General features: G+C 50.0%; 2 protein-coding genes across 5 annotated transcripts; both read left to right on the forward strand.

Annotated features, from left to right (window-relative positions):
• Positions 1-128: 128 nt before the first annotated feature.
• On the forward strand, positions 129-11,003 carry CYB5RL (cytochrome b5 reductase like). 4 transcript variants are annotated; one of them, XM_014870594.2, is made up of 7 exons: positions 129-447; positions 1,274-1,453; positions 2,287-2,435; positions 3,541-3,628; positions 6,680-6,784; positions 7,879-8,082; positions 9,687-11,003. In XM_014870594.2, exons 2-7 carry the CDS (start codon positions 1,277-1,279, stop codon positions 9,888-9,890), a joined length of 927 nt encoding a protein of 308 aa, XP_014726080.2. In that variant the 5' UTR covers positions 129-447; positions 1,274-1,276; the 3' UTR covers positions 9,891-11,003. The 4 variants fall into 4 exon arrangements, with proteins under 4 accessions (XP_014726080.2, XP_088025802.1, XP_088025803.1 ...); XM_088169676.1 differs by having other exon boundaries at positions 131-231; positions 1,274-1,507; XM_088169677.1 differs by having other exon boundaries at positions 131-231.
• Positions 11,004-14,255: 3,252 nt separating this feature from the next.
• CDCP2 (CUB domain containing protein 2) lies at positions 14,256-21,827 on the forward strand. Its single transcript, XM_088169678.1, has 7 exons — positions 14,256-14,508; positions 14,857-14,990; positions 16,592-16,985; positions 17,075-17,419; positions 17,891-18,244; positions 20,736-20,914; positions 21,106-21,827. The coding sequence occupies exons 1-7, from the start codon at positions 14,481-14,483 to the stop codon at positions 21,418-21,420; spliced, it is 1,749 nt and encodes a 582-aa protein (XP_088025804.1). The 5' UTR covers positions 14,256-14,480; the 3' UTR covers positions 21,421-21,827.
• Positions 21,828-23,071: the final 1,244 nt, after the last annotated feature.

The following is a 23,071-nucleotide window of genomic DNA, read 5'->3' on the forward strand; positions in this document are numbered from 1 at the left end:
GGGCAGGCGCGCCCCGCGGTAAGGGAGGGTCGGCAAATTGCCTGGCAGGTGAGGACAGGCGCTGGGCTGGTGAGTGGGGAGGTGGGCGGAGAGAGGCACCTCCTCGCCTGTAGGGCGGGGGGGCACTTGAGAGACCGTCCCTGGGCGGGAGCCGGCGGGGCCAGTACTCGTGTCCCGGGGCTGGGGCCGCTCTGCCCCGGGCCGGCCCGGCTGAACCCCCGGGTGCGCGCAGTAAGTGCTCGGAACTCGTAAATCTGCACAGCCCCGAGCCCGGGCGTCTCGGACTCGCCCGCGGCCACGTCGGGTTACCCCCCGTTCATAGCCCGTGAGTGCTCCGGGCCCCCGGACAACGGGCGCGGTGGAAAGCCGGGCCAGTCGCCTTTGGTTCTCTCTTCCGTTCCCCGCCCCCCTCCTTAAAATAAGTGTGTTTCTGTTACAGGAGTGAAGGTTAGTTAATTAATTGACCTTGACAATAAAACTGCTGGAAGTGCTAAATGTTCGCTTCCTCCGCTTCGTCACCTGTGGTTCATAATTTCCTGTGGGCCGCTTTGTGTCCAAGGGATGCGGACACAAGTGCGCTGTGAGCAGCCTTAACTCAGCCCGTGTGTAAAAACAGCGGGGTCTGCAGCATGGTTCTGACCTGACCAGTGTTCAATGGGTACAACTCACTTGGAAACAAATCCCGTGCTTTTTGGCCTCCCCTAGCTGTGCGTCTGAATCCATCTATTCAAAGTCCATAGCCAAAGTTGTTGTTTCCCTGAGACTTTGCCCTCTTTGCCTCGAGTCTCTTGGCTCTGAACGCTGCTTTCAGCTCGCTGCCCTCCCCTGTTCTGAAGCTGCACAAAACTCAGGCCACATCTGGTGGCTGGGTTTGTCACCCATTGTCCTGGTGGCTGGCTTTGTTACCCTTTCTCCTGGACACAGCAGCAGATTTTTAAGATGTTTCTGCTCCGGCTGACCAAGCGGCTCTTTTGTAGGAAATCACCCCGGCGGAACGAGCAGGATTAGAGGGTGAAGGTTTGGCTGGGCAGCCTGTCTGCGGAGGAGGGCCTGAGGCTGGGTGAGGCTCTGCTCTGGGCTGGTGGCTGCGAGGTCTGGCATTTGTGCAGAGGCACTGAGCAAAAATAGGGCGTTGCAAACCCAGATCAGCTCCAGGTTTTCAGTTTGACACACGTGCGAGATGCTCGAGAGACATTTTCTCAGTCATTCTGCAAAAACACACAGCTGACAAGCACCCACTGCTTTTCATCGTGCTAGTTTGTGTTTTTTGCAGGCAATGAGTGACAGTGAGCAGGACTGGCTGGCTCTGAGGCCGCAGGAACCTTCTCCATCCCAGTGCTGCGGCAGCGGCTGCAAGCCGTGCATCTACGATGTGTACGAGAAGGAGCTCGCACAGTGGGAGAGAGCCAAAGCAATGCAAGACAAAAGCCTTCTCATGGGAAAAAAGGAGCAGGTCCATTTATCTTCATCGCATCCTGGAGCCTGTGCTTTGATCATACTTGTTCGGGTGCGGGGTTGTGATGGGTGAGGGATGCAGGGATAAATCCAAGCGGTGCCTTAAGAGAGGGCTGTGAATGCAATTCCCCAAACTCAGCCTTCACCCTCCCCCTTGGCCACTCTCCCTGCTGTAATGTGATTTTCCAAGTGTAGAGTTCTCCCTGGTGTCGCATTACAGCTCTGGCTCTGCAGCTTCTCCTCTCCCAGTTTCCTCGGAGAAGCTTTGTTTTCCTTACCTTTCTCATCCTTGCCTGATTTTTAGACTCATATTTTGATGCTGAGAAAAAGCTGTTGTGTGTGGTGGAGCAGTTGTCTTCAGAGTCTAATTTTTAAGCCTGTCAGTGCCCTTTTACATAAGATTAACTATGCTGGGTCAAGTAAAAAAGATCAGCTGAAACAACTGACAATAATTTCTGTTCACTGTGGCCATCAGCAGGCTGCAAAGTTGCCCCCAAAGCAGCGCTTGGCTCTTTTAGCAGAATTATTTCTGTTTGTTTCCAGACATGTGAAAATGATTGCAGTGAGTCATAATAGGATGACCTTGCTGTAAGGTGTAAAAAAATGTAATTTAAATAGGTGGTGGTGGGGAGAAATGCAAGATCCCAAAGTGCACGCTGCAGAACATGATAATGAATCAGCAGAGAGCTGGAATTTGTGCCGGGCCTTAGTGTTTAATTCACGTCCTGAGGATCTCTGGCACTAAATTAGCACGCACGTTTGCTTCCAGAGAAAAATGAAATAATAAAAGACACCATCTAACCAAGTAATTATTTATTGTTGTTCTTGCAGAGCAGTAATTCAGAGCTGAATCCAGATACATTCACTGCATTCAGCGTGAGCTCGGTGGAGCAGCTGACAGAGGACACCTACCAGTACAAATTTGAATTACCAGGAAAGAGCAGCCTGCGATTGAGTTTAGGACAACATATCGTGTTAAGGTATTGTTCTCTGTGCTAGTTAAACAGTCTGCATTATGTAACCTAACACGTAGGGTTTTGTCAATAGACAAAGGCTTCATAGCAGGCAAATCATGATTTCTGTACCTCCACAATGACACAGATGAAAGAGCTCGTGAGCTCGCTGCCTCTACTAATTCTATGGTAGAAGCTGTAGTTTTCTTCAGCATTATCCCTGCGTTGGTGGCTCAGAAAGAACTAGGTGTGATTAAGAAAATACATTTGCAGAAAGCAAGATTTAAAATAATAGATGTTACAACAGATTATTTACTCTAGCGTGTTGGAATGAAGACAATGAGCTGCTCTTGCCCCAGAGCTCAGTGTTTTAGGCCCCGTATCTTGGGGTAATTCAGCACCCCAGTACCCAGGCACTGCCTGACTGATTTCTAGCAAAACAACCCTCCTATGTAGTTTGCTGCTTGCCAGAAAGGGGCCACTTGGGGAAAGTTTCTGTCTCTGAGCCATCTGTGGTGATCATTGCCAGACAAAGTCCTGTTAGGATGCCATTGATGTGCATCTGTTGACGTCCCTGGTACGTTCAGGGCTGGTGTGTGCAGCTGGCTCTGCTGACAGCACATGCTCCTCCCTCCAGCCCTGGCTCATCACACAGCACAGAAAAAAGGTTTGGTCACTTCAATCAATTTCTGTGGTCAGTAGCACAGAGCAGGGTGGATAATTCCATGGAAAGGGAAGACTTACAGGAAAATACAGTCTATATTGACAAGGCCCGAGGTCAAGGCTTTGCCTTGGCTTTTGTTATTTGATTACCAGATGCAGAAAGTGACCCCAGCTCAAAAGGAATAGCAAACTTAAGTGTTTTCTCTCCCCTTTGCCACTCTTGCATGTCCTTACAAAATCCCTTTCAGGGGTGTGTCCAGGAGCTGGATGTGGTACAGCTGAGGCCACCACTGGGAAAACAAAAGGTGCTGTTAGCCATTATGTTCCCCCTGGATTTCTGCCTCTGGAAGGGAAATGTTTTGCATCTGTGCACAGGCTGGGCCGCTGGGAAGAGGATCTGTCTCCCAGAAATCTGCAGGAGTTCCCCAGGATGACCCAAGTCACAGGAGTTTCCTGTTTCTCTTCTCAGAGGAGTGGTGAATGGTTTGGAGGTCCAGAGAGCCTATACTCCAATTAGCCCCAGGAATGCAGAAGGTTACTTTGAAGTTCTAATTAAAGTAAGTAAGCCTGGACAATATGGATTAGAGTATAAGGTGTTTTCTTTAGGAGCCAAGCATGCTGTCAGTGCTTCAAGTGAGACTCTCTCAAATCCCTCATGGACTGTTTCTCTGTGGTTTTGAAGCATTTGTGCTTTGCTGATAAAAATTGCAGTTTTTCCCACAAAACTGAAAGCAGAAGAAGTTGACACACAAACAAGTGCTTTGCAGCAGAAGCTCTGGCATCACTTGGGAGAGCCCCTCCGATGGAAAGATGTGTCCATTCCACTTCTCTCCTTTGATTTTGCTTTTTCAGGCTGTCTTTGAAATCACAGCCATTTGTCAGCCCAGCTGAAACACTGATTTTGGGAAATGTTTGCCCTTATCCTCCCCTCTGTATTTTACTTGAAGAACACGCCTGTGTCAGTGGGCAGCTGCTCCTGGTGTGCAGACAGGGCTCTGGAGCTGCAGTCTGAGAGGCACTTTGTGGCCCACAGGGCAGAGAGGTGTCCCATAGGCACAGGCTGCATCTATTGAGGTGGACATGGTGGCACAGCCCATTTTGGACAAGTGTCCTCACCTTTATGGAGTCAGCCACAAAATTCTTTTATAGGAGATTTGCCTGGAAATCTGTCTCATGTAAGTCTTCAGGGTTGTCATAAATTTTTATTTTGCGTGGCAAATACTGACTTGAACAGTTTTCCAATACTGCATCTATATGTCACTAGAGACTCCTCAGGGCAGACACAGACTTCAGTACAGGTGTGAAATTCAGAGTGCTGAGTATCCCAGGTGGCTTGCAGAGAAGGGCCACTTGTCCTCTGCCTGTCTTGAAGGATTTCACGTTTCTGGGGTTTATTATGCATTGTATGTTCGAACACAAACCCTGCTCTTTAGAAAAGTGAACAGCTTCTCTAGGACACCTGTGGGAGGGTCATTTCCCCATTCTTGTGGCAATTGGTGTGTGGTAGGGGAGAGAAATGTTGCATTTGAGTTGCATTAATAGGATGCATTCACAGGATGACTGTGAAATTTCATGTATAGCGGCTCATTACTCACAGGTTTTGCATTTCAATAATAATAGTAATGATTGTAATGATACCTTTCCTTTATATAGAACCTTTCATCCCAAAAGGAGCTATAGTTATTCTCTGGCAGTGACAAAAGAGGTTGGTAACACCCAGTGTAAAGCAGCCATTTTTATAACTCACTCTGTAGGTTGTGGTATATTTCACACTATTGAGGCAATTTTGGAAAGTAGTATATTATTATTACTATGCAATCCAAGCACTGTTCAAACCCTTCTGTCTCCTGTTATTACAGCATTGCATTTGTGATACTACAGTTAAGAGTAAGGGAGTTGCCATTTACAGAGCATAACCCTCTTTTTGAGTGATTTTATAATGTTAGGGTTTCTCTCCATGTAAAATGGGGTGTGGAAGTTTTCCTCCAGGAGATAATTTTTTTCTTTTTATTTAGAAAAACTCATTTAAAACCCACTCAATCACTTTTCACTTCAATTTTTTCGAAATAATTTTCATGAAAGAAGAATTGTTTTAGTTTCCATTACCCCAGTCCTTTAGGAATAGGCAGTAAGTGGGCCTGACTTTTCTGTTCTTGCCTTGGGTTTCCAGATGTGTTTGAAGAAGGGAGGTAAAAAATTTGCTTCTTTGAAGCAAGTGCACACTCTTTGCATGAGACTTAACACCTGCCCAGAGCCCTCTAACATAAAATAATTCTGACAATAACTCAGAGGCTGGATGTGTGTGTGATTTACATTTTGAATGTAACAACTGGTGCTAATACTTCTTAATATTTCAGGTTTAAGTGAGAGGCTGGGAGGGGAGGAGCATCTGTGTTCTTTCTTAGCTAACACTGCTTGCAAGCACAAGCACAGGCTCCCTCACTCGCTTTCTCTGAGCTGCTTTGTGGTTCACCAATTTTGTTTGCCTGCAGTGCAGCTTGGTGGCCAGCCAAGGCACTGGGGTGTGGAGCCAGGCTTCTCTCCAATGCCTGTGCAGGAAATACCCCCAAATACACTTCTTTTGTGTGGGCTGGAGTTGCCAAAGGCTTGTATCACATCCCATTTTCTGACCCCTTGTTGTGTTGCTCTTCCCCAGGCTTATCCTTGTGTGCTGCAGCTTTGGGCTTTTCAGCTCTTGCTGTTTGGGCCAGTCCTGGTTCTCTGGCCCCATCCTGGACTGTGGCTGCTCTTTGCTCACATTTTTCTCTTAAAACATTCAGTGGTCACACATTTAGGGCATGGATGGCAACATGACTGCTTGGACAAGCCCTTCATTTTTCCAGCCTCTCGTCCCTTCTCTGTTTCCAGCAAGCACTGAGCCCTTCTCCTCAGTCATGAGTGAGATCAGCATTCCTGCAGGCAACAGCCTGGATAATGTTTGTGCCTGGTAGAAAGTGAGGCAGGCTTTTTGCTCGTGTTTTTCTTCCGTGGGGCCAACATTAACATATTCTTCTGGAACTGTGGAGGCATCCCTCAGCATCCAGATGATCTGTTCTGAAAACAAAGAGTTTTACAAATGAGAAGCCCGACTTTGGGTCACTAATTGTATCAGTTTTATTTATAATTAATAATAATATTTATAATTGCAGCATCTGAGAGACTGAAACAAAGCAAGAGCTATGCGGTGTTTATATAACTAACAGTGCCCAGAGGGCATTTCCAGACCCCATACCCTGAGATTTGGAGAACACTTGAAGGCCTGCGCTGTGCTTTGCATTCGAGACACTCTTCTCTGTGTGCTTTGTAAGCAAGAACTCTGATAAGCTTTTTCCAGTTTTGGAAATTCAGGCTGCGTGAGAGGGGGGTTGTGTTTACATTATAGTCAAGCTGGAGTGGCTCCAATATGATTCAATTTAAATGTCTTTGTTTTGGGTATAACTTCGAGTTATTTTTCAAACAGAAAGATCTTTCTTTCTTTTTTTAAATACATGAAATTTTTTTGGTCCCCTTTTCATTTAAATGTAGATAACTTTATAATCGACTTTAAGCTGGGAAACTTTCCAACAGAGTATAATTATTCTTTTCTTTTGTGCAATGTTTTTTATTAGTGCTATGAAGCTGGGCTAATGTCACAATACATAAAAACGTGGAAAAGAGGAGACGTGGTCTTTTGGCGTGGGCCGTTTGGAGGGTTCCCATATCAGCCTAATAAGGTTAGTTCCTAAAAGCCATAGGGTGCTTCAGCCTGTGGCAGCAAGCTTTCTTCAGTACTCAGAAGGGAAGACATCCATTTGATTACTGTTTTCATGATTATTTTAGAGACTTCCTGGGTTACTGTACAGTGTGACAGCATTAGCAGTCAGTTGGAGCACCTTCTTGAACTGCAGAATATTTAAGAGAGGAGGTGGATGGGAGACAGGAAGATATTAGCAAGGCTCCGTGTTCATCACTTGCATCAGGAGTTCCTGATGTGCCAAACAAAGGGAACTTTGCACCAGCAATGAGTGTGGATGGGTTTTTGCCTGATTTGACCCACATCTCTGTGTTGTGACTGAGTAGGGGCGTAGGGGAGGTGTTAATCTCCTCCTCTCTCGGGTATTCCCTGAGCTGTTGAGGTGTCAGGTCGCTCCCCAAACGCTGATCCCACCTGCCAATACCAGGCTGGCTGCAGGGAAAGGCTGATCTGGTTTCAGGGAGAGGCTTCTCACACACACTAATTCAGTTACTTAATTCTGACCTTTCAAATGAGGAGCAAATTTGAAACACTGGTCATTAAGATCCCAAAGCCTTTTGGGGTTTTTGGTGGATTTGTTTTTGGGTTGTTTTTTTTTTGTTTTTTTTATTACCCTAACAAAAATAAGTAAAATCTGAGTGGCCAAGCTCTATGCAGAGCAATTGTTTCCTACATCTCGTTTCCTCCAGAGGACATTCAGGATTTTACTTTGCAGCAACCAAGTGAAACCCAGGGAGCATTTCCAGTGGAAGAAAACACACAGTGGGTCAGCAGAGCATACTGCAGAATTGAAACTGAAACATGAATTAATTGAAATAAAGGCTAAAGTTGGGATAAATTATTATATGTGGGTAAAATCCAGTTTTGTTAGATTTGATGTGTAAACTCTTTAAGTGCTATCTGTAATCCTTCGCAGAAAAATACATTTTGGGATCTGAATTTACCAGTTCATGACCTTCTGGTATGTTGTTTCTCAAGAGACCCTTTACCAGGGTGGCAGCAAGAGGAACTCCCCATGAACACACCCATTTCCAGGCACCACAGCTCATTCCAAATTCTCTGTTTTGTTGTTAGCATGGAGAACTCCTCATGCTGGCCTCAGGCACCGGCCTTGCACCAATGATTCCCATCCTCCAGTCCATAACAGATGATGAAGAGGATGAAACCTTTGTAACTCTTGTTGGCTGCTTCCCTACCTTTGACAAAATTTATTTAAAACCTCTTCTGCGGGATTTGGCTCGGTACTGGAATATCAGAATATTTTATGTCCTAAGCCAGGTAAATAAATGGATATGAAGTGTGTTTGTGTGAAGGTTCTGTGTGCTGAATGAGCCTCTGCCTCCTCCACTTTTCCATAAGAATGATCTTAATTATTTTCCAGTCATCCAGCCTAATTTGTGGTCCAGTAGCTGCTGTTCTTAAATCTGCTACATGTACTCACACTGCTGCTAGTCTGGAGAATTTTGGGGAAGTGGCCATCACTGTCCTCTCTGCCTCCCTGTTCTGTTGGGATGGACCTGCTGTTCCGTAGACACTGTTGGTTATTCCCCCCCATTTCAAGCAGTTGTTGCTGCATCTAAACAGCAAATAAGCTGTTTTTTCTTCCTCATACCAGTGCCTTAATCTGTCCTTATCTTCCATTCTTTGCTCATGGCTACAGCTCTCCTCTGGTGTGCTAGCACCAACTTCCCAGCAATTATTTTTCCTTGCTGACCCATTTTTAAACTTCTAAAAGTTGTTCCCCCTTCTGTAAAATTACTTTTCTGCCACATTCATGGGATGAGGGCATACCTCTCAATGGTCTTACATTTTGAGCAGTCTTTTTCATTTCTGTTTGGTCCCAAAGTTGCCTGTGTTCTGCATGGATTTGGTGGTTAAAAATTATTTCCGTCAGAAATGAGGATTCATTGCTGGGAGGATATAGAAAGAATTATTTATGCTAAGGGAATGAATCCCATTGCATTTTTAGTTTCTCAGATGAATCATTTCTTGTATCTCTCACAGTGGAACTGCCTCATACATTCTGTTCCACATGTGGCCTCAGGAAGATGAGATTTGGTAGAGGGGAAAGTGCTGGTGACTTGGGCACCCCCTCAGCTGCTCTGTACGAGCATAACCATAATTGTCTCTGGTGACATGGCTTAAATGCCCTTTTCTGGGTGTTTAAACTCTTTGACTGCTGTCTCAAGAGCATGAGGAGGTCTTGAAATTCAATCAGTGAAGGGCACGAAGCCCACCTGACCCCTGTCAACACTGTCTGCCCCTCCTCTCTCCGTTTTTCCTCCTCTCCTAGCAGGTTTGTGGTAGTCCAAGGCTGGCTCGTGCATCCTCCCTCTTGGGATTATGTATCTGTCTGTATTTCATTGTGCTGCCTGTCACCACCACATCTGAGCACCTTCTGCTCCTGATTAATTGCAGCAGGGAAGTCCCTGCTGGATCCAGCACCACTGGATCTGACACTTCTCATGGGATCAAAGCTGTATTTGGAGCAGAGCTGGCTTCTTTCAGTTTTGGTCAAGGGAGATGGAACTGAAAGAGACTTGGGAATGGGAGAGGCAATAGAGAGGAATAGACTTGATACTTGGGAATAGGAAAGGTGCCCTGGGAGATGGTTCTTGATGGAGAAAGTTCTGCAGTGTTTATTAGTGATAGTTACACTCTGGTTTTGTTCAGTCCCCTCTGAGCAAGGTCCTGTGGCAAGGAAAGATTTCACCTGGGCTTAGGAAGAGGAATGCAGCTCTCAGGAAGGGTCAGTGTCACCCACATGGTGTCACAAAGGTGAAAATCATCCTGTGCACTACTCTGAGGGGAGGAGGGAGATCCAACTCTAAGCAATGTTGTCCTTTTTAATGTCACACACAGCAAACCTTTTTCCTTTTCAGGAATCTTCGCTGGAAAACCTTCCTCAGAGCTATCAGGAAAACACGTACACTGGTCATCTCAATGAAGACCTGATGAAGACAATAGTAAATTCCTGTCGAAGAAAGCCATTTGTATTAATTTGTGGCTCTTCTGCATTCAATGAAGATATGAGTAGATACTTGAAAACTGCAGGAATTGAAGAAGACTCCTGTTTTGTCTTTTAGCAGTACATTCCTGACCTGAGGAACCTTAGGCTGAGCCTTGGATGTCCTTATTTCTTTGCAGACATTGCACAAAATGAGCCTGCTCAGAAGACTGAGCTCCTTGGAGCAACTATTTGTTGATGCTCACTTCGGGGTGTTTTAAGGAACAGGTGCCATTGCAGAGTGGCCTGTACATGGTATGCCACTCATGGCAATTTTAATGGAAGTATTCAAGTGCAATTTTAAGAGATAGATCTCTTAAGGGGATACTAGAAAGTATCCATGCATACAGCTATGCTGTAATATGAAGATTAGTGACTTGCTTTGCAATTCATGTTATTCTGCAGTGATGTTGTGTCCTATTAGGTGTCCAGAGGAGAGAGAGAATCTTCAGGGATCCTTGCCAGGCCAAGGGGACAGCAGAGTCGGGATCATTTTGGTTCTGTCATGTGCAGGCTGGTGTCAGGCAAGTCCCCTCAACCTCACTGTGCCTCAGTTGCCCATTGTACACTAATACAGAGGAGGTGGCACTGGTCTCTGAGAACAGGCATTCCAACTATATATGGAAAAAGTATCCATAAGGATGGAATGGTACATTTTGTCTGGTGAGAACTGAGGCAGGCTGAGCTCCTGCCCTGGCACAGCCTGTGTTACCTACCCTGTGCTTAGCCCTTGAAATGCTGCCTGGGGAGACGAGCACATCCTAAAACTGGGACAGCATGGCTGAGTTGTGGCTGCTGTCTGTCAGGGAGGATGGTTGTTTGCTTTCCATGTCCCCTAAGTGTTGTATCATAGCCCTGGCTCATTAAATTGAACCTCTTTACAAGTAAGCAGCTGTTTGGTGTTGTCACAGGACTCTCTCAGGTGCCTGAGGAGGTTCCCTAAGCATACAGGAACACCACCTGAGGAGGGAAAGCTGCGTTGGGTCTTCTGGGGTGCTTCCCTGTAGGACAGGGAGCAGAGCCTCAGGGATGGCAGCCGGGCACAGCACCCAGCCTGGGCACCTGGTCCCCTTCCTCTTTTTTCAGTCCAAAATGCTGCTGCTTTTCCTCTGAGGTATCTGCTGTCCATTCTTTTACCTTCTTAGACTGCTGTGTTTAGTATCTATACCTGGAAATACAGCTTTCCTGCACACCTTGTGTTTTTCTGTTCATTCCCAGTTCATCCTGTGTTGGGGTTTTCCAGGCTGTGTCAGGTGATTATTGCATTATCATTCATGCTTCTTTTGTACCTGTGTCTAACATTACACCTTACACAAAGGAAATGTCGTTTGTTACACAAAAACCACAGTGTGCACTGAAGTGGTGGCTTGATTCACACATTTGGAAGGGAGTGTGAGTTCCCTTTGCACTGCTGAGATTTGTCTCCAGTTACCAAATGCTTGGAATTAATCAAGTGTAGCTGCAGCTTTTATGTTAACTTCCTTGGAGAAAGGGCTGACAAGAAAGCCATCTTCCTAACCCAAACTGGGATTTTGGCTTTAAAGGCATGGAAATCCAGGGAAGCTGTCCATGGTCAGTCCAAGGCAAGCTGTCATCTCCAATCCAGGTTGTGCTTCAGCCTCCCTACGTCACTGTGTAGTGAAGATGCTGCTTTGCACACAGGCTGGTAAAATAATGAGATGCTTTCTCCAGGTTGCTCTCCCTACTTTGGCCTTAGCTAAGAATATGGAGAAAATATTTTTTGTCAGATATGAAGTATTTGAAAACCTTCCTTCTAGTCCTCTAGCTTTAAGTACTATGCATTTTTAAGATTTTGCTAAAACCCCACCCCACCTTTTTTTGCAAAGGCCCAAGGTAAAAAACTTCACGCTCGCCTTGGAAAAGCGCCGGCTTTCAGCGTGAAAGCTGGGACTGTTCCTTTAAACACAACCCCAATATGTCTGGGTATTTCAGCACATATGGGCCACGATGCTTAAACCCTACCCAGCTGGTCCGGCCGTTCTGCCGTGCAGCTCCGTCTTTGTTCGTGGCTCAAAGGGAGGGTGGTGAGAGACGGAGCAAGCTGTGAGTGCCGCGGGTTGCCATCCTGCAAGGGCCGAGCGGGAGGAGCGGGGCTTGTCCTGCCCGCGGGGACAGCGGCTTTGCGAGACATTCTCCACGGGGGAGATGATGTCCTTGGAAGCAGGAGCTCGAAGGAGGCCTTTAAACCGCCCGCAGGCATTTTGTTCTCTATTTTTCTGCCCTTCTCTCCCTTCCCCCTCCCTCCTTTTGTTGTTTCTCAGGCTGGCTCTAACACGAGTCCCCTCGTCCCCACCATCCCCCATGGGCACAGCCCCTTTCAGAGGATGGCGTGGATTCCTGCAAACGCAGGCATGTGGAGTGGAAAAGCTCTGGTGCAGAATATTCCTTGCCAGGGGAAGATGAGAGGTTTCCTTCCCTTTGGAAGCCCAGAACCACCCCGTGGTGGCAGTTTCGTGGGGAATTTGTGTCGGTGCTGTTGGTGACTGGGGTATCTGAGGAGCTGGAGGTTTGGAGCTCGGCTGATGCCCAGCCAGGGCAGGGGCTCACATCCTGCCTCTCCTGCCACTTTTGGGATGCTCCTGGTCTCTGGCTACCCCCAGGAAGCCCCTGCCACCCGTGCAGCACTGTGCAGGGGAGAGGGGCTTTGCTTCGCTTCCTTTCTTCTTCCTCTTGTGCAGCCTAAATACCTTCTTAATTTCATCTCATTATTTCCTGCCTAAATAGTTCCCGTTTCTCCCGGGGACCGTTTTAAAACCTTTGATCTTCTCTGAAGTCTCACAGTCCTGATCACGTCCTTTCTGTTTAAATAAATCAAATGCCTTTTTGACTCATGATTTATAAATTTGCCCACAGAGGAACAGAGGCACACCTTGAAATCACCCACTATGTCTGTGGCTGGAGCAAAAGTACCCCGGGCTGATCCAGAGCATCTTCCGTGCCTGGTTTCTCTACTTCCCTGCTGCATGTCACTCTCCCCCTGCCTCCCTCCACCCTCCCACCACTCTTCAGCTGACAGCCGGGTTGCCTGGGCTCAGGCCCAGCCTGGGAATGGCCATCCCCGGGTCAGGAGAAGGGTGAACATGCCGGGGATTGATGGATGCTATCTCCTGGGAGCGGGGCACAGCTGCTGTGCTGCACAGCCCTGGCCCCCCATCTCCTGGGAATCCCCAATGCAGAGCACAGCTAAGGGGAGGGAGAGGAGCAGCTGTGCAGGTTCCAGTGTCCTGGGCACTGGCTTGGTGCTGAGGCAGTGGTGGAAAGGCTGGGAGACAGCGGGTGCTGCCCAGGACGGATGTGATGGGGATAAACATGTTGCTCCGTAGTGCAGAGATGCCGAAGTTGTTCCTGAGCCCAGGCGATGGTGGCTGGGAGGGCTGAGCACTCCTCCTGGATGAACCAGGGTTGTGGCAATGGAAAATACTCAGGAGAGGCCCCTGTGCCATGGCCAGACCTGGCCTGCATCTTTGCTGTGTGGGCCTACACTTGTTGACAAGGACAGACCTCCTCTCCGTGCTGTTAGGGAAGCAGCTAATTAAGATCTGTAATGTTCCTGGGAGGTCAGTGGGAGATCTGCCAGCGTTGCAGCATCTCCCAGAGCCTGCACTGGGGCAGGATGTTCACACGGTGCCCAGGGACAGGGGGAGCTCCCCTGCTCCTCCTCATTCCACATGCTCTTAGTCCTGATGCTGGTGGGGTGGCACAGTGCTCCATGTCCCAGGACAGAGCCCAGTGTTCCCTGCCTCAGCTGGGCTTAGGATAGAGGGCTCCTGGCTGGGATGTCCCAATGCTCCCGGCAGCCCCCGGCATGGCTCCAGCAAGGCTGGGCAGTGGGGAGAGAGCCTGTACAAATATTATTGTTGCTGTTATTCCCCATAAATATATGCAGGCACTTAATGACCTTGGCATGGAGCATTTCCTGGGGATTCATGACCAGTTGGTGTTAATGGTCTTTAGCTGCACCTCAGGCCATCAGCTCCTCCCAGCCCATCATTAATCCACAGGAAATGTCTCGGGCATCGATCCTCATTGCTTAATTAATAAATGCAACTTGTCTCCTGCCTGAGATTTAGAGATACTCACTGCTTCTCTCCCTGCTGCTTTGAAGGTGACTTTTTTAGCACAGGTCCCTCACGTTGGGAGGCCCTCGTGGGATTTTGTTTCCTGGCATTCATGTGGGTGTGGGCTGTGGCAGCAGGAAAGTCTTTTCTCTCCTGGGCGGGAGGGAAGGAACTGAGCTGCTGTTGGATTTGGGGTTTCTCCAGCTAATGTGGCACAGCACAAGGAGCACATCATTCCCACCAAACCCAAAGGCTTGATTACCTTCAGCCGAGTGGATCCAAAGAGCCTGGGTGAGAAGTAGCGTGAGCCAGCGTGGAAGAACATGGCAATTCTCCAAGGCCTTAGCAGGTTCTGTAATAATCAATGCTTTTTGCCCATGAGTCACAATTCATCTCTAATCTTCCTCGGGGGAGGTGGGATTTGCTATCTTTAGTGCTCACGACTGCTGCTTTCCCGGGCTGAGCATCCCACTGAGCCTGGACTCCTGCTGCAGGGATGCTGACCTGGCAGCCACGTTTCAATCCTGCTCCCTGTTCCTCTAGCCTTCACCACCAGCTGGCTTTGTGCAGTGGGTGCCGCAGTATAAATCATGTTAATTCCTGAGATGCTTTTCCGCGGTAAGTCTGAAATTCCCATTTTGGTTCGCTGGCGTGCCTGGTGAACTAAATTATTTTCATAGCCCCTTAAGGGCATATTGTCAGCCCAGACTTACTGCAGTTATACACCATTTCTGAAACATTAATATCTCTTCTAAATATAGTGTATTGACAAGGTATCTGGTATAGTGTAAATCCTTGGGACATTTGATCCAGATCATTAAAACTGAGTGAAGGAAGGGAGGAATAGATCAAGTTACCTTGCTGCTCTTAATTCAAACAAGCGATGAATTATTCATTCCGCTATTAATTCTACAGTCCTCCTGCTTTTTATTTATTTCTCTCTTTATTTATTTTTTTTCCTCCCAGATAGACAGCTCCAAAAGGATGCTCGGGCACTGGTGAGGGGAGATTCGCCTGCTGGAGGATGGGGTGCACAGGGCTGGGCTGTCTGGCAGCACTGGCTGTGCTCTGCGGGGCTCTCGGGGATGCTCCCAGCAGAGGTAAGAGCCTGGTCCCAACTCCTGGTGGGCTGGATGGGCGCCCATGGTTCCTGAGGAGGGGAGGGCCATTTGCAGGTGCCACAGTGGCTCTGGGGTGTGAGTGGGTTCCAGCTGTCCTGCAGGGAGAGAGGCTGGCTCAGGCCCGGGGGAAGGAGCTGGGATCTGGAGTCGCTGTTGTGGTGGCAGCAAGTGTGGGATACTGCTCTGTGCTTGGGTTTCTGCTTCATGCTTACCTTACTGAGGTAGGGGTTGTCCTTTTGTGGTGTGCAGGTGCTTTGGTGAAGAGTTTGTTAGCTTCTGGAGTTGCACTTGCCTATATAAATCTATATACACATATACATTTATATGTGAATGTATGCATGTATGTGTATGTGGCAGGCATGCAATAAACCTCTTACCCTACCCTGATAAAAGGTCCCCCAGGATGCAGGGCAGGGTTAGCAGATGACACAGTAATTCAGGGGATAGGGTGGCCCAAGCAATTCCCCATCCCAAAACAGCAGGGCCTTTCTGACAGAAGGACTGAGCCAGAAATCAAAACCTATCCCTGGCCCTGGTGCAGGTGCTCCTGAGGCCACACCACTGCTCTGTGGTGTCTGCTCATCCCTCACATACACCCACCTGGGCTTCCCAGAGCACCCCAAGGCTCCCAGCCCTTCATCCATCCATCTTCACTGTGGCTACTAACCTCTCACACAGGCTCCCCTCTTGGGTATTTACTTCAACAACATTATTCCTTTAGTACCAGCCCCATATTACTTCACTGCCTATCTCCAATAATTAGCAAGGAGATTTTAGATCTGGCCAGACACACACTCGTGGTGCTGCATCCCACACATCCCAGGACCCCCCTTGCTGGGAGGTCAGTGTGCCAGCGAGCACGATGAAAAGCAATGTGCACAGGCTGACTATTGATTTGCAATATACTTGGCCCAGATTGATGGCAGCGAGCGCCCAGCCTTGTTTGGGAACCCACACATGTCTCCTGGGGGCTGTGCAGGGTCTGCATCCCTCCCAGACATGATGTATGTTCCCCCTGTATCAGCCTCTTCACCCCAGCCCTAATCAGACCCAGGGGCAGGTGACAGCCGGCCCTCTCTCAGCCTTATTTTATCATAACCATGTCTCAGTATAAAGATTTCATTAGGAAATCGATCCCTACATGCATAACTCATTGTTCAGCATATCAAGCTCTTCACCCCTGTTTCCCCCAGCTCAAATTCTCTGATACCACTACTAAACAGAGGGAGTGTGGTCAGTGGGAGGCACAAAGCTGAAGGGCTTGGGCACCACTTGCGCCAGCCTGGTACCACTGAGCCTTTAAAACTCACTCTCAACTTCCTTTTTTCCTAGCCATAAACAGGTGGGGATGCTGTACTGTCACTGGCAGGACAAGCTCAAGGGTACAGCTGAGCCCTGCTGCAGCTCCCGCAGGGCAAGGGGGAAAAAAGGCTACACAGAGGGATGAAAGGTGATGGGGGCACGTGTCCTCCAAGGAGAGTGGGTGAACAAGCCCAGTGGAGTTCTGCAGGATCCCGATCTTTGGGTACTGTGGTGGTGGGATGGATCTGGTGTTGTGCATCCTGTCTCCATTCTTTTAGGCTTCCCCTGGAAAGGGGACATCACACCCACTTCTGTGTCCCCCAGGCATCAAATGTGGGGGAGTACTTTCAGCACCCTCTGGCAATTTCTCCAGCCCCAACTTCCCAGGGCTGTATCCCTACGAGACAGAGTGCACGTGGCTCATCGTGGTGGCCGAGGGCTCCTCCGTCCTGCTTTCCTTCAGCCACTTCGAGCTGGAGTACCACGACACCTGCGCCTACGACTACCTCCAGGTCTACAACGGGGCTGCCCGGGACCGGGGCAACCTCCTGGGCACTTTCTGTGGCCACAGCCCTCCTCCACCCTTCTCCTCTGCCTGGCACGTCATGGCCGTGGTCTTCCGCTCCGACCGGCACGTGGCCAAGCACGGCTTCGCCGCCGCCTACAGGAAAGGTAGCAGGGAGGTGTGGTGGTCATTGAGCATCCATCCATCCATCCATCTTTCCTCTTCCACTGCCCTCATCATCCTTGCCTCCTTGCAGATGCCTGTGGTGGGCAGCTGACGGGGCTCTCTGGGGAGATCACCAGCCCACGCTACCCCGAGAGTTACCCCAACGATGCCGAGTGCCGCTGGAGCATCGGGGGGGCCAGCGGGGGTGGCCCCCTCACCCTGGTGTTTGCTGACTTCCAGATGGAGGGGGGGCAAGGCTGTGGCTTTGACTACGTGGCCCTTTTTGATGGCCCCACCGTCACTGCCCCCCACCTGGGACGTTACTGCGGCAGCGCCCGCCCGCCCCGCACCATCTCCTCCACCCCACACCTCCTCATCATCTTCAAGTCGGACTTCAACATCGGTGGCAGGGGCTTCAAGGCCCATTTCTACTCGGGTGCGGGGGTCTCAGGGCGCTGGGGCAGTGGGAAGGACGTGGGGACAGGCACTGGGTTGGGGTGGTGATTCTCTCCCTCCCACAGAGGCAAGAGGAGATGATCATGGGGGGTTCCACTGGGGAGAGACCATGAGATGAGGCTGGGAAGTGTAAACCACCACACAATGCAAATGGCATCACTGTGGCTATTCCAAGCCCTGGGCTGCCCTCTTGAGCAGGAGTCACCCTTGCTCATGTTATTCCCTGGAGATGTGGGAATGTAATGGGGATATTGCTCCTGTAGGACTCTTACTGCCTTGGGAGTTTCCATCCCCCAAAACTGCTTGGCTGTCCATTAGCCAAACACAAGGCTGGGAGCAGTGAGGTGAAGGGCAGAGCATCCTTTAGCAGTAAAACAAGTTACCACTCATTCACACCCTGGAGGCTTCAGGTTTGCTTTTGATTTTTCCTTTCCCCTTTTTCCCTGAGCAGGCGAGTGCCAGGAGGTGTTCACCACCATCAAAGGGAATTTCTCCAGCCCTCAGTACCCCAACTTCTACCCCAACAACCTCAAGTGCCAGTGGAGCATCCAGCTGCCCCCAGGCTACCAGGTCAAGGTGTTCTTCCTGGACATGGAGCTGGAGGGCCGGAGCAGCCTGACGGGAGGCTGTGACTATGATCACTTGTCTGCTTTTGATGGTGGCACTGAGAATGGATCCCTGCTGGGACAGTGGTGTGGGCGGGAGAGCCTGGCACCCATCACCTCCCGCAGCAACCGCCTGCTCCTGGTCCTCCACACCGACCGTAACACGGCCAAGAGGGGCTTCTCCATCTCCTACGTGGGAGGTAAGGTCCCACTTGGGTGCTCCTCGGTGCTGTAGTTCCACTGGGACATGCCTGAGATCATGTAGATTCCAGAAGGATCGTCAGTGAAGGTTCCTGTCTGCAGCAGAGCCCATGGCTCCTTAGGGATGGGGCAGAGGGAGACGTGGTGAGTGAGCTGCACATTGTGTTTAGTATTCAGGAGATGCTTTTTTAGTATTCAGGAGATGCTTTCCAGCTTCAGATTCCTGTGTGTCTGCCACTGCCATGCTCCTGTTCCTCTCTCAGGGTGTGAGGGAGAGAAAACCCGGGGGCTTTTAGTGGGCCAGAACTCCAAAGCATGTGACCAGCTCAAGCATCACAACCTTGTTCTCTGCTCCTCTGGACATTCCAGCCTTGCCAGCACGTGGCTGAGCAGGCAGATATAAACCGTGTCCCCTCCTTCACTGGCAGCAGCACAGGACGGCAGGACCCCCGGGGCACAGCATTCCCAAATCCACCTGCCAGCCCTGCCTGGCACACCCCTGCTGCTGGCATGCCGTGTCCCAGCCAGCATGTCTGGCATGTCCACAGCTGGTGGGAGGAGCAGTGTGTAACCTTCCTGCTCCATTTGCCAACCTTTGCACCTCAGACGCCAGCAAATTTATGGCGTTTGTTGTATTTCAGTATAATTACATCCGAGCTGACCTGTGGGTCAGGGATGATTCAGCCAGGGCCAGCCTTTCCAGAGGGCTGGAGACACAGCAGGGCTGCTGGACTGGCTGCACAGGCGCTGGGGAGGCTGGCCCTGGGTTTTATCCCTCAGCTGAAAAATCGTTCTTCACTTCCAGAATAGCAGAAAGAATTTGGAGGTATGTGGAGTTAAAGATAGGATAGAGTTTTGTCCTGAGCCCCTGGAGGGAGAGAGGTAGTACTGAATATTTAGAAGGGCTATAGTGTGCACAGCAAGTCTGTCCCTGTCCTTGTCCTGCTGTAAACCTCACTGGTTTACAGCTGTGTGCAGGGGAGAGAATCTTGGTGTCACTGCTCCAGAGGGAGCAGCCTGCAGACAGATAGATGGGGTGCTGCTGAAGAGGGGGGAATGTCTCATCACAGAAGAGGGGTGTGACATCTCCCAACTGCCCGAGGCTCCTGCATCCCCTGGTGCACGCTGCCAGATGCATGCTAGGGGAGGACAAAGGCTTGGATGTGAAACTGAGCCTCCCTCCACAGAGCTGAGCCTGCTGACTGTGTTTGCCCAGTGATTCCAGCATCTGCTTGTGATTAACGTCCTGTGTGTCACATCCAGCTGCCAGCACTGCCGGGAGAGCGGCTGCTCCCACCGGGCACATCAGCCTCCTCAACAGCCTACACAGGCAAAGGGGCACCTCAGTCTCACTGCATCCACAGCCCAGCCCTTCAGCCATGCAGATATTTCCCTTTCAGGCCCACCAAAAGGCATGGCTTGGGTGGGGCGTGTGTGATTTATGGCTGTTGAAATGAAAGCCTTCACGCCAGGAGAGAGGATCCACTTTCTCCTCCTCTTGATCTAATGCACTTTAGTTATTTGGTAAATCTTCTAATGGTTTTATAATGCACTAAGCGAAGCAAAGTGACACTGTTTTTTCATATTGATTTTATTGCATCTTCCCAGTTTCATAAGGCCGAGATTCAGAAGGAGCTGGAATAATTCAATAATTCATATTGCCCAAGTGGTTAGTTCAAGCTGAGCAAGGATTCACTTTAAAGAGGGGGGTATTCTTCCTCCCACTCCTTTCCCTGTGTGGATGCTTTCTACATCCAGAGAGGCCAAACATAGTGCCAGAAGGAGAGATAGAGAGGGACTGGAGTCACCATTGCCTTGCTCTTCATCTTGGCATCATGGGCAGCCCAACAGCAGCTCCCTCCACACACTGCTCACCAGCTCCCCATCAAAATTAGCATTCTGAGGACTGTGGAGAGCTGGTGATGCTTGAAACTCTGCCTGGGTTGGGCCATTCCCCAGGAGGATGCCCCAGCACCATGGACCCAGCTCAGCCTTTCAGGAGGGCCATGTAGCACCTATGAAGCTGCATCACTCCAAGGCATGCATGGAGTCCCCCCAAGATGTGTCTCCTGTTTCATCAATGTAGTTTCATCAACCTCTTGCAGGGGTGTTATAGGATGCAGGGGAGCTCTGTGCCCATGGCAAGCCATCCACAAAGCTCTCATGGTCTGGTCCTGGGCAGCAACTCAAATGTCCTGCTGGCTTCGCAGTGATGGAGAGTGGCAGTGACAGCAGGATGGTGTCACTGTGATGGCACTTGCATGTCACTTGGAGACTTGAAAAGGAGGATAAGGTTCAAGAGGGTTGATGGTGAGATCTCTCCCTTGGGCAGAAAGCAGAGCAGTGCCTGGGAGCCATCCATGTCTGCCCTTGGCATGAGACAGGGCTAAAATACTGATATTGATTGCTTTCTGAATTCTGGAGGCAGCTTTTTACCTGAAACCCCCCCACACGAGTCCTACACGTGCACCCTCTTTTCTGTCCCAATAGTTGTGCCCATGAACGTCAGCTGCACCCGGACAGACTTCCACATCCAGATCCCCGTGCAGTCCCTGGCCCAGCTGGAGAGGAATAGGATTTATTTGGGGACCCCCTCCTGTGCAGCCCAGGTGGTTGGCAGGAACTTTAAAATACACACCAGGTTTGACACCTGCGGCACTGAATCCCAGGTAAGTGATCAGCAAACCCTCCTTTAAAGCAAGCTGTGTAAATGGTTAGCCCTGTGCTGGCTGCAGAGAGGTATTCCCACTCCCTCCAACATTTTCCCAGTAGATGCTGACCTGATTCCTGGCCAGCCCCTCCAAACCCCTTGGAAAGGAGCTGCACAAAGCCCTGATGAGCCGTGTCTCTTGTCTTGCAGAGACGCAACAACACGTCTGTCATCGTCAGCACCCTCTACATTGATTTTTCAGTGGGAGACCAGGAGGACATCCACCAGTATGAGGTGCAGTGTGAGCCAAAGAAGAAGGAAGCCTCAGTGACCCTTATTGCTGGCCCTGATACATCCAGGCTCAGCCAGGCAGAAAACCTGGTGGACGCCCAGCAGTGGGAGGGGGAAGCGATCGATGCCCCCGAAATCAAGAGCCAGGACACCAGCGACATCGTCTTCATCAGCATCTGCATCCTGGCTGGGCTCCTCATGGTCATTGCAGTGGTGGGGCTGGTGCTTCTGTAGGATGCTCCTTCCAGACTCCAGGGATTGCAGTCCCAGTCCTGCCCAGGGCAGGAAAATCCACCCTCGCCCCAGGCTGAATGCTAACACAGCCGCCCAAACAGAGACACAGAAACTGAGCCCGAACCCAACCTCCACCTTCTCTTAGTGCCTGAAATTCTGGGCAATAGGCAGCCATTTCCCTTCCCAATTTGTTTTCCTCTGTCTCAATCTGTCCATTTGGCTCAGGAATGCAATTCTTGTGCTCCCTAACTCTTCCCGCACCTGCTTCAATTTGTTTTCCCTGTAGTGCTGCTGCTTTCAGGAAAGTAACGTTGTTTGCCGATGGCTGCAAATCTTCCTGTCAATTATTTCTAGCTGAATTCTTGGAGGTACAAACCATCCCCAAATGTAGCTATATTCCCAACAAATGTTCTCTGTGCTCCTGGCCCATGCTTGGGGGGGAGTGTGGAGCTGTGTTACAGGGATCTCCACCTGGCACACACAGATGTAGCTCATGTAGGTGCTCCCAGGTGATGTTTCTGGGTGTCTGTGGGTGATGTGATGAGATGCATTTGCTGTGCCCTGCAGCTCCTCGTTTGATCTTCTCATGTTGTCTCACCTTCTCACAGGACTCACCTGAGCACCTCAGCCACCAGCAGCTGGAGGGGAGGAGAACAATCCTTTTCTCCTCTGTGTTTTCCTCCTTTCCAGCATATCCAGGTGTTCATGGCTGTGAACTCTCTACCAGCATTACTTCTGAAGTTTGAAAACGTGGACAAATCCTGCTATGGCTTGGAGTGCGGAGGTTTTGGTAACTCTGTAAAGACAACCTTGGCAGGAGGGGTTGGCTCCCCTGGGACCTCAGTGACACCAGATCTCCACTCGTGGTCCTTGCAGAAGGTGAGCTCAGCATCTGAGAGCATAAAAAGAGGAGTCCTGTGATCATCTGCCCCTCTAGAAAACTGGGGATCCTTGCCAAGAGCCCTGATGGATGGCTGGATGACCTCTGCCTGCCTCTGTGCCACCCCAGCACAAAGGACATTCCCCTTTAGCATCAAAGAGGGGGTGGCTGTCACAGCAGCCTGTGGGTCAGAGCCAGCATGTGTCAGAGCCACATGAAATCTTGCTATGGAAAGGGGCCACCCCTCCTCCTCCAGCGTTTGTGAAACACACTGCAATGCAGGGAGAGAACTGTGGTCATTTGGGGCACAGCAAACCCCTCGTGCTGTTGAATCCAGCATTTAGCAGGGACTGGCAGGAGAGTCCCATCGGTGACAGGCTGCCCTGACTGATGTCCTGCTTCCCTCTGGGACAGTTCTGTTCATCAGGGAAGCAGAGGAAGCAGCAGCAAAGGAATAGGATGATGATGGAGCAGCTTTCCCTTCTGGATTGGCACTGAGAGAGTGTCTGGGGAGGGAAGAAGGCACAGGGCTGTGCATGCCTCCTAACGAGGAGCCTTCGTTATTGGAGCCCGGATTGATTTGGCGTTTGTTGGTGCAACACATCGGCAAATGCGAGATTTCCGAGGGAAATATTTGCCAGCACCGTTAAGCTCCATTAAGGGAATGTTTTGAGAGCCTGTTGTGTGCAGGGATGGTAAACAAGGCCAGCCTCCCCCGCTGCCTGCAAAGCCTCGCTGCCGGTTAATTGCTGGGTATAGAACTGTCAGCTT

This window comes from Sturnus vulgaris, chromosome 9 (genome assembly GCF_052056855.1).
Source record: "Sturnus vulgaris isolate bStuVul1 chromosome 9, bStuVul1.hap1, whole genome shotgun sequence".
In the NCBI taxonomy this organism is placed as follows: Eukaryota; Metazoa; Chordata; class Aves; order Passeriformes; family Sturnidae; genus Sturnus; species Sturnus vulgaris.

Excerpts from the sequence above, each read along its gene's own strand:
- CDCP2 (XM_088169678.1), top strand. The coding sequence starts at position 14,481 with ATGTTAATTCCTGAGATGCTTTTCCGCG. Across the intron at positions 17,420-17,890 it reads CAAGGCCCATTTCTACTCGG|GCGAGTGCCAGGAGGTGTTC; the intron begins GTGCGGGGGTCT and ends TTCCCTGAGCAG. Across the intron at positions 18,245-20,735 it reads CTCCATCTCCTACGTGGGAG|TTGTGCCCATGAACGTCAGC; the intron begins GTAAGGTCCCAC and ends CTGTCCCAATAG.
- CYB5RL (XM_088169676.1), top strand. The coding sequence starts at position 1,277 with ATGAGTGACAGTGAGCAGGACTGGCTGGCTCTGAGGCCGCAGGAACCT. Across the intron at positions 2,436-3,540 it reads GGACAACATATCGTGTTAAG|AGGAGTGGTGAATGGTTTGG; the intron begins GTATTGTTCTCT and ends TTCTCTTCTCAG. Across the intron at positions 8,083-9,686 it reads TATTTTATGTCCTAAGCCAG|GAATCTTCGCTGGAAAACCT; the intron begins GTAAATAAATGG and ends TTTCCTTTTCAG.